Genomic DNA, 10,000 nt, shown 5'->3' on the forward strand with positions numbered 1-10,000 from the left:
GAATTCTGGGAATTGAAGTCCAGACATCTTCAAGTTGCCAAGGTTGAGAAACACTGCTCTAGAGACTGTTTGAACTAATGATGAAGGCACCAGGCTAGGAGACTGTGAGTTCTAGTTCCACACTAGGCATGAAAGCCAGTTGGGTGACTTCAGGCCGATCACCAGGAGACTGTGAGTTCTAGTCCAAGAGGCTGTAAGTTCTAGCCTCACCTTAGGCATGAAAGCTGGCTGGGTGACTTTGGGTCAATCACCAGGGGACTGTGAGTTCTAATCTCACTTTAGGCATGAAGGTCTAAAACTGGGTGACTTCAGGCCAATCATCAGGAGACTGTGAGTTCTAGTCCAAGAGACTATAAGTTCTAGCCTCACCTTAGGCATGAAAGCTGGCTGGGCGACTTCAAGCCAATCACCAGGAGATTGTGAGTTCTAGTCCAAGAGACTGTGAGTTCTAGATCCTCCTTTGGCATAAAAACCAGCTTTGGGCTCTCTTAGCTCAACCCATTTCACAAGGTTATTGTATAGGAGGGAGTATTAGTTATGTTTGCTCCTTTCAGGTGGCGCAGTGGTTAAATGCAGCACTGCAGGCTACTTCAGCTGACTGCAGTTCTGCAGTTCGGCTGTTCAAATCTCACCGGCTCAGGGTTGACTCAGCCTTCCATCCTTCCGAGGTGGGTAAAATGAGGACCCAGATTGTTGGGGGCAATATGCTGACTCTGTAAACCGCTTAGAGAGGGCTGAAAGCCCTATGAAGCGGTATATAAGTCTAACTGCTATCGCTATTGCTATTGCTATTAAAATAGTGTGATAAAAATGAATAAATATAAATAAATCAACATGGCACCCACATCCGCTGAAAGAAAGGGACTCAGCCAAGGTATTCTGGCACCTGAATCAATATAATATTTTTCTTTAAAAACCCTAACCCAGTGTTTCCCAAACTTGGCAACTTGAAGATGTCCGGACATCAACTCCCAGAATTCCCCAGCCAGCGAATGCTGGCTGGGGAATTCTGGGAGTTGAAGTCCGGACATCTTCAAGTTGCCAAGTTTGGGAAACACTGCCCTAGTCCATGGCAAATGCCTTATTTCCGGTTTAAAAGCTCATGTAAGCATGTGAGTGGGAGATTCAGATTGTAGCCGAAGATCCAAAAATAAATACTAAGGAACTAGTAAACGTGTGTTTGTGATATCCTGTCCAAAGCACCACTAATTATTCTCTTTGAGTTAGTTTTTTTAATTAAAAAAAAGATGAATGCCTCCAAATCTGAAAAACAGAACACTTGACTTTTAGCAAAGGCTAAATCGACCATCGTCAACCAGGCATTCTCCAGTTCAAAATGCAAAATTCCCAGCCAGTACTGGGCATACAGCCAAAACACATATAAAGCATGCTAGTAGGGAAGGGATGGATTAACCATCCCCATTTGCCAGTGATTTGTTGAGGACAGTGGTGGGACTTGAATTTAAAACCAATTTTCTGGATGGGTAGGTGTGGCTGGTGGTCATGTGACTGGGTGGGTGACATCACTCATCACACCCAGCCCTGCCACCTGGCCACTCGCCTCAAAGACAGAGGTAGGATTCATCTGGTTGGGGCTAATCCCACCACAGGCTGGCCACGCCCCTGCCCATTTTTGGCTCTTTTTTGGGCATTTTTGGCTGTTTTGGGGGCGTTTTCAGGGCATTTTTTCAAGCCGTTTTCAGGGTATTTTTTCAAGCCATTTTCAGATCATTTTTGAGCCATTTTCAAGCCAGTTTGGGGCCATTTTCAGGCCTGAAAAATAGCTCAAACAGCCAAAAAAACGCCCTGAAAAGAGGCCGGAAAACAAGCAGGGGCGGGGCCAGCCAGTGATGGGATTTGGCGGTTCATTGAACTGTGCAGACTTTTAACTATCCGTTTGCGCAAACTGCTGCGAACTGGCAGTAGCCCACCTCTGGTTGAGGAACAACGCATAATATTGAGGAACAACACACCTTGAGATGTTCTTACCCGAACACGTATCACGTTGATCTCCACAGCCATTAGCAACCCATAAAGCACCACCATTGTCCCAGTGATGCAGAAACGCAGCTGACCAAAATAGATCTCGTCTTGGCAATATCTGACCAGCTTGATAGTTTTGGTGACAAAGGCCATGATCCAGTACAAAAAAAGAGCTGCGGGGCCAAAAGAAATACGTAGCCCTCAATTCCATGCATGCAACATTTATTCTCCAAGCAAGCAACTAAATATGTCATATTCTGGAGAAGATTGAACTGGAAAAAATTAGACTGAGTGGTCCCTGATGCTCCCCAAAGCTGATTGTTTTCTTGCAGACATTTCATTGCCAAACTAGGTAATATCATCAGGGCTAGAAGGGAGTGAGATTTGCTCCCTGTTTATATACAAGCGGCTTGCCCTCCCATTGTTGATGGGAGTGTTCTTGGTAGTTCCTTGATTCGGCTGCTGTTTAACAGTGCTTTGTAGCCCTAAAGCATTTCCAGCCATCGCAAAATGTTGCAACTCTAGCCCTGAAATCACATGATTGTGATCTGGGTTCTAGGCAAGCTGTTTGCACTTAGGGCCAGTTGCCAAAAGACCCGTGATCATGTGACCAGTTCTCTGCTGGCTTCCCCAGAGAGTCATTGGGGAAGCCAGCAGGGAAGGTTGCAAGATGCAACCGTCTGCTAAGGGGACACGCTTTCATCTTTAAGGGTTGGCTGAAAGGCTGCCTCTCAAGGGGAGGTGAACTCCTTTGGTGGGTGGGGTGTGATTCCCAGAAGGTGTCAAAATTCAAGCAAAAAAACATGGTAAGATGGGCAGGGTGCCTTGGGAAGAGTTGGGGGTAAAGGGGGCAATTGGAAGCTTGGTACAAGGGTCATGGAAGTGGATCTCTGCTCAGGGGCTGAAAATCCAGCTTGGATTTCAGCAGGAAGGATTTTCATCTCCCAGAGCCATGATGGCAAACCTGTGGCACACGAAGTCCTCTCTGCGGGCACACAAGCCATCGCCCTATCTCAACTCCACCATGCGTGCGTGCATGTGCCACCCGCCAGCCAGCTGATTTTTGGGTCTCTGCTGCGCATGAGTGGGGGACAAGGCATATGCGGGAGACGTGTGTGCATGCATGGTGGGGCGGGTATGTTGTGTGCGCATGCGTGGGGGTCAGGGAGTGCAGGGGGCATGGCATGCCCCCACTGTGCCCCATTTGTGGTCCCAGGAGGCTTCAGGGAGGCCTGCTAGGCCCAAAACGGGGCGTGGGGGCAGGTTGTGCATGCATGCACTGGGGGACGGGGGGGGCACACGATAACAAAAAGGTTAGCCATCACTGTCCTAGAGTCTCCCCCCCACCTACGGAAGCACCCCACAGTCCTTATCTAATATTCCACCTGCTTAACAAACCATATGATTGCTTAACGAACACAATGGGGAATGCTGAGATTGTGGTTGTTGAGCAAAGCATTGATATGTGGCAGTAGTGAAATCTAATTTCTCCCCTCCCCAGTTCTGTGGCTGTGGCTTGGGAAGGAGGGGGTCAAGTGACTGGGTGGGCATGGCCAACTTTTTTCCCCACTTTCAGCTTTTATTAAAAAGCATCCCCCCCCCCCCCCAGTTCACAGCTGAGCCGTGCGATTCTCGGAAGCTTTTTATTTATTTTTTTACTACTGGTTCGCAGAATCAAGGAAAATAATCCCTACAGATTCGGACGAACCAGGAGGATTTCACCTCTGATATGTGGGCAATCCATGGCATCGGTCAAGGACTGAGACCAGTTGTCATAAGTTGAGGACCATCTGCATACTAACTGCTACATTGATCCAGTTAAGCATGAAAAAGGGCCAATAATCCTTTTCAATCACTCACTTAAATATGTCGAGGAAGCAAATGTTTAACATAATAACAGAGTTGGAAGGGACCTTGGAGGTCTTCTAGTCCAACCCCCTGCTTAGGCCTATACAATTTCAGACAAATGGTTATCCAATCTCTTCTTAAAAGCTTCCAGTGTTGGAGCATCCACAACTTTTGGAGGCAAATTGGTCCACTGGTTAATTGTCCTAACTGCCAGGAAATTTCTCCTTAGTTCTAAGTTGCTTTTCTCCTTGATTAGTTTCCACCCATTGCTTCTTGTCCTGGTGCTTTGGAGAATAGTTTGACTCCCTCTTCTTTGTGGCAACCCCTGAGATATTGGAAGACTGCTATCATGTCTCCCCTAGTCCTTCTTTTCATTAAACTAGACATTCCCAGTTCCTGCAACCGTTCTTCATATGTTTTAGCCTCCTGTCCCCTAATCATCTTTGTTGCTCTTCTCTGCACTCTTTCCAGAGTCTCCGCATCTTTTTTTACATTGTGGTGACCAAAACTGGATGCAGTATCCCAAGTGTGGCCTTACCAAGGCATTATAAATTAAGGTATTATCACTTCAGGATTGACCTATTTCGAATGTAGACATTTTAAAAAGAAAGAACTTACCCAGAAGTAATTTTGGGAAATTTGATGTCTCAATATTGTGGTAATATACTATGGAAGTTGTAGCTGCTACAAAACCCATTATAGCTGGCAGGAAGAGGTGCAGATGGCAGGTCGGCAATTTTCTGTAAAGGAACCAAGGTTGATGTCAGAGTTCGGGCTGTATTTCAATGAAGAGATACTCAAGAAATAGCAATAGCACTTAGATTTATATACCACTTCACAGTGCTTTACATCCCTTTCTAAGAGGATACAGAGTCAGCTCCCAACAATTTGGATCCTCATTTTGCCCACCTCAGAAGATGGAAGGATGAGTCAACTTTAAGCCTGGGTGGGATTTGAACTGCGGCAGTCAGCAGAAGTAGCCTGCAGTACCGCACTCTAACCACTGCGCCACCAAGGCTCAATGGACTTTAAACTCAGCAGCATTTTACTCAAGACTAACCTCTATACAACTTATTACAATGGTTAGTGACTATTCAAAGTTACAATGCCACTGAAAAAAAATGACGTATGACCATTTTTCACACTTATGACCATCGTAGCATCCCCGTGGTCACGTGATCCAAATTCACACGCTTGGCAATTGACTCATATTTATGATGGTTGCAAAGATTGAAGTCCAGCCCACCTTGAATTCCACTGACTTTTATCTACCACCCATTTGCTTCGACCGTTAGTAGTTCAGATTCTTATAGAGAACTTGAGCTTGCAACAAACCATCATATTCATTTGAATACCCGCGATTTCCGCTACCGGTTCCGCCGAACCGCTCCGAACCGGCTGAATACCACCTCTGGTATGAAGCCTTTTTGTCTTTGAATTTAAAATCCATTAAATATAAGACCAAGTATTTTTGGAAAGTGCTTTTGAATGGATAAAGTAGCCCCATGGGAAAGGTTTGCGCCTCATGGTTAATGTGAGCCCCACCATTAGCCAGGTTTTGGGTCTCCTTCTGCAACACTTACGAATCTGAAACAATGCCCTCGCCGATTTCACACACATGGACAAAAGGAGAGTGAACGTCAGAATCCATCGCAGGTTGTGCCCAGGGAAGTGTAGCCATGTGTTGTGATGGATCTGGACTTTGGAGCTTTGGCTCCCCCATCCTAAAATAAAGACACCAGTTAAAGAGTCGTAGAAAGTCGGGGCACAAAGCAGACGAGCGAAATAAGAGATGCGTATCTCAGTTGTAGGTTGGTATAAGAGCCAGTTAGGTCTAGTGGTTAAGGCAGCAGGCTAGAAACCAGGAGGCCGTGAGTTCTAGTCCTGCCTTAGCCATGAAAGCTGGCTGGCTGACTTTGGCCCAATCACCAGGTGTTCTGTCTGGAAGGAGGGAGGAGGGAGGAAGGGAAGGAAGGGAAGGAAGGATAAAAACCAGAGAGAGATAGGTAGAGGGAAGGAAGGAAGGAAAGAAGGAAAGAAAAGGAGGAAAGGAGGAAGGATAAAAAGCAGAGAGGGAGAGGGAGAGGGAAGGAAGGAAGGAAAGAAAAGAAAGAAGGGAGGAAGGGAAGGAAGGAAGGATGAAAAGCAGAGAGAGAGGGAGAGGGAAGGAAGGAAGGAAAGAAAAGGGGATGGAAGGTGGGAGGGAGGGAGGAAGAAAGGAAGGAAGAAGGGAGGGAGGGAGGGAAGGAAGGATGGAAAAGAAAAGTAGGGAGGGAGGGAGGAAGAAAGGAACATTCATTGGTTTATTTATTTTTTATAAGGCCTAAAATATGCAAAGTGAAAAACGACTGGAAAAAGCCGATTGTGGCATTCCTTACCAATAAACAAGATAGGAAAAGTGATGAACAAGAGGAACACATGAGGCACCAAATTGAGGGCATCCAGGAAACAGACATTTCTGACGAATCCCTCGCTCATGTTATAAGCAGAAATGTTGTCATTGCCACAAAATGAAATATTCATGGCTGCCTCTGGAACAAGGGCACAGCTGCAGAGCAAAACAGAGCAAACTTCACAAATGCAATCAGAGAAAGATTCATAGTGAAATCACTCCTGGGGCGCAGTGTTGTATTTTACTTTGTATCTGGTGCCTAGACACCCCCTATTTCCTTCCAGGTACTCAAGAGAGCGTTCCGAGTACAGGTAAGGCCCTGACTAATGACGCCAACGAAGTCCAAAATTTCTGTTGCTGAGCGAGACAATTATTAAGCGAGCTTTGCCCCATTCCACGACCTTTCTTGCCAGAGTTGTTAAGCGAATCACTGCGCTGGTTCATTTAGCAACACGGTTGTTAAGTGAATCTGGCTTTGCTTGTCAGTAAGTCGCAAAAGGGGATCATATGACCCCGGGACACTGCAACCGTCATAAATATGAGCCAGTTCCCAAGAGTCTGAATTTTGATCACCTGATGCTGCAGCGCAGTGGTCATAAGCGTGAAGAACGGACCCGAGCCACAATTTTCAGTGCCGTTGTAACTTCAAACGGTCACTAACTGAATGGATGTAAGACTATCTGTACCCGTCTTCCTGTTCTGTAAGGTAGAAGAGGCCGAGTGACACCGGTAATCCTCAATTTACGAATGGTCATTTAGCAACTGTTCAACGTTGCAATTAAATCCCCCGAAAAGCACTTATGACCCAGTTCCAATGTTCCAAAAGCCGAGCTTCAGCCCTCCCCTCTCCATCCAAGTGACCACATTTCGGGTAACTGGACTTGATCGCTGACCCCTATTTATGGTTATTTGCAGTCATCCATGGTCAAACGTCCACAATTTATAATGTTTTTGATGGAAACCATTTGTCAGGCCTGCAGCCATATTTTCTCGTGGATCTCAGGCCTGCCACACTTTCTATTATTCGACTATGCCTTTTCAGTTGTGGGAAAATGGGAGCAGGGGGGATTGTACGGAGTTAGATGATATGTAGCCATAACAACATTCTTTCTGGAAAGCCAAGGTCATCCTTCGTCTCTGCATCTCTTCACCTGGACGGAACTGGATGGGTGGAACTGCCAGCATGGCAGTGGAAGATTGGCCCATGCGATGAGCTTGTGGGTGTGGGGGCAAGATCTTGAACTTTCAACTGGGTGGGGAAACTGGGAAGACTTCAGATTCGGGTTTTCCCAGAGGTGCCAACATGGCTCTCTTAATAAACGGGAACTTGGAGCAATACTTTGCCTTGGACTCTGATTTACTTTTGGATGCTATTTGGAACCCTGACATTAACCCGAATATGAAGGCTTCCTGCTTTTCCCACCAAAGCATAGGATGTCTGCTGACGAAACTGGTAAAGCTTGGGCCACAGTTTGGATGGCCAACTCCATGTGTACGATATGTGCTATGGATTCTCTACAAAAAGGGGTGACACCAGTGTTTCCAGAAAAAATGCCCCATAGCGAACAAGGGGTTCGTTCAATAAACTTAAAGGTAAAGGTTTCCCTCGCACATATTTGCTACTTGTTCCTGACTCTAAGGGATGGCGTTCATCTCTGTTTCTAAGCCGAAGAGCCAGCGCTGTCCGAAGACGTCTCCATGGTCATGTGGCCGGCATGACTAAATGCTGAAGGCGTGCAGAACGCTGTTACTTTCCCACCAAAGGTGGTCCCTATTTTTTCTACTTGCATTTTTACGTGCCTTCGAACTGCTAGGTTGGCAGAAGCTGGGACAAGTCACGGGAGCTCCCTCCGTTATGCAATGCTAAGGATTCGAACCGCCGAACTGCGGGACCTTTCTGATCGACAAGCTCAGCATCTTAGCCCCTGAGCCACCGCGTCCCACTCAATGAATTTACAGTTCTACAAAACCATTGTAATCTCAACATGAGGCCAAATATTGTCCATTACTGAGCAATGCACAAAAGATTTCCTTGAGAGTAGACTTACGCACACCAAGGAGAAGATTCAAAACTATGCACTTTATCTAAGGGGCCCTCAAACAGGGTGGGATCAAGACCCCATAAATGTGTTTGTGAAAGCCCAATGGGAAAAACTAATACTTCTATTGAAGTTAGTGTTGAGCAAAATAAGGAGGGAGGAAGGGATTCTTTTTTTCCAATAATTAAATCTGAAAGAGGTCATGACCTCTTTGCACGCTTACAATAACCATCCACTCTCCTTTGAAGTAAAGAGCAACACCTGGATCAAAAATTGACAGTTTCCAATCCGTTGGGTGAAATTGTTTCGAGCATTTTCTTTTTTAAAATTGTCACTCTCCTCTAGGTTGCTCGCAATCCTCTGGGATATCTTGACCCACAATTTGAGAACTCTGCCTTAATATACCATGGAAGCCCAGCCCATTGTGGCTCATCCAATAAGCCATGGTTAAGAGAAGCATGGCTTAACCCATTGTAGTAAATGAAATGTGTGCCATGTTAAAACTTTGTTAAACCGTCTGCTTTAACTGCATGGGTTTTGCTCGATAAAAGCTCTAAACTCTTTTGCAACCACCCCATAATTATCAAATAAAAACAAGAGAGTTAAATTCATATTTCTGAATAACCTAGTGACAAGTTAAAAACTGTATTCTCATATACACTTAAGGAAGGAAATATAATGTAGCGTAATAGAAATTATTTTTATGGAAAGATCCCTGCAGAGTTAAAATTTTATAACAGATACATATCTTGACTTTGATATATCAGCACTTCCTTATTTAATTTCCTGATGTCAATGGTTTCTTTTGTCCTCTATACTTTCTTGGGGCCACCTTTCCAAAACCCTCCTTATCTGTGGCAGCTTAAGTAATATTTCACAGCTTAATGAGGCATTTCCTAGATAAAACAATTCCATATATTTGTCGTCGTGAGCCATTCAGAGTGGTTTATATTGGGTGGCCCTATCAATCTTTTAAACAAATCAAATCAATAAAGGTTACATTCAATTTGCTCTTTTTATTGTTTCTTTTTAAATTAAAAAAAACTTTATGTGGATTGTTTATATTTGAAAGTTCTCCACAATATTCCAAGCGTAAGTATGATAAACTATTTTTATCTGTTCCACCATAAAAAGTATTTAGAATTTACTTGCAATGGATTGGAAAGCTGAGCTGAATATTTGTTTGTTTGTTTATTAAATTTATTTGCCACCTATCTAACCCAGGCGGCTTACAGCAATAAAAAGGAAGAAATGAAAAGTGTGTAAATGGAACAGAAGATAATAGAAGGAAAAAACAAACACAGAAAAAGAACATAGTGAAAATACACCAATGTGATATACACTAATTATACCTGTAATCAAGTGGACAATTTATTCTTTTCTCACACATTTTTCTGCTGCTCGGATCATGTTCCTCAGGCATAAATGACAGAGATCATGATCCTGGCCCAAAATAGGGTTTTTTCCCCCTTATTCTGCCATGATAGAGAGAGGTTAAATACGTATCAAAGACATTTCATGGCATTACAATCCTATCAGTAAATATTGAGGAGTATCTCAATGAACTATTACTTTGACGTAAACATATTTAAGATTCGCTGTAGTTTCTCTGACATGCATGTACGCTGAAGCACCCAAATACACACATAAACACAGACAGAAACAACGTACACATTAGTAAAGGACTTGCTCCGAAAAATAATAATAATACAGACTCATATTAATATCTTGCTTAGGG

General features: G+C 44.3%; 1 protein-coding gene and 1 non-coding gene across 2 annotated transcripts in view; both read right to left on the minus strand.

Moving 5' to 3' along the window:
* The window catches only part of ABCC9 (ATP binding cassette subfamily C member 9), an 81,815-nt gene extending 79,659 nt beyond the window's left edge, over positions 1–2,156 (minus strand). Inside the window, exon 1 of the mRNA XM_087722759.1 lies at positions 1,990–2,156. Within this exon, the coding sequence (XP_087578885.1) occupies positions 1,990–2,136 (147 nt within the window). The 5' untranslated portion in view covers positions 2,137–2,156. The remainder of the gene's footprint in view (positions 1–1,989) is intronic.
* Positions 2,157–4,449: 2,293 nt separating this feature from the next.
* On the minus strand, positions 4,450–6,335 carry LOC106553367 (uncharacterized). The gene is made up of 3 exons (XR_015697677.1): positions 6,210–6,335; positions 5,415–5,555; positions 4,450–4,571 (listed from the first exon to the last, which is right to left on the minus strand). It is a non-coding gene; the product is annotated as an uncharacterized LOC106553367 (transcript).
* Positions 6,336–10,000: the final 3,665 nt, after the last annotated feature.

The sequence above is a fragment of the Thamnophis sirtalis genome, unplaced genomic scaffold (genome assembly GCF_051295495.1).
Source record: "Thamnophis sirtalis isolate CommonGarterSnake01/CBP01778 unplaced genomic scaffold, rThaSir2_p1.2 scaffold_9, whole genome shotgun sequence".
In the NCBI taxonomy this organism is placed as follows: Eukaryota; Metazoa; Chordata; class Lepidosauria; order Squamata; family Natricidae; genus Thamnophis; species Thamnophis sirtalis.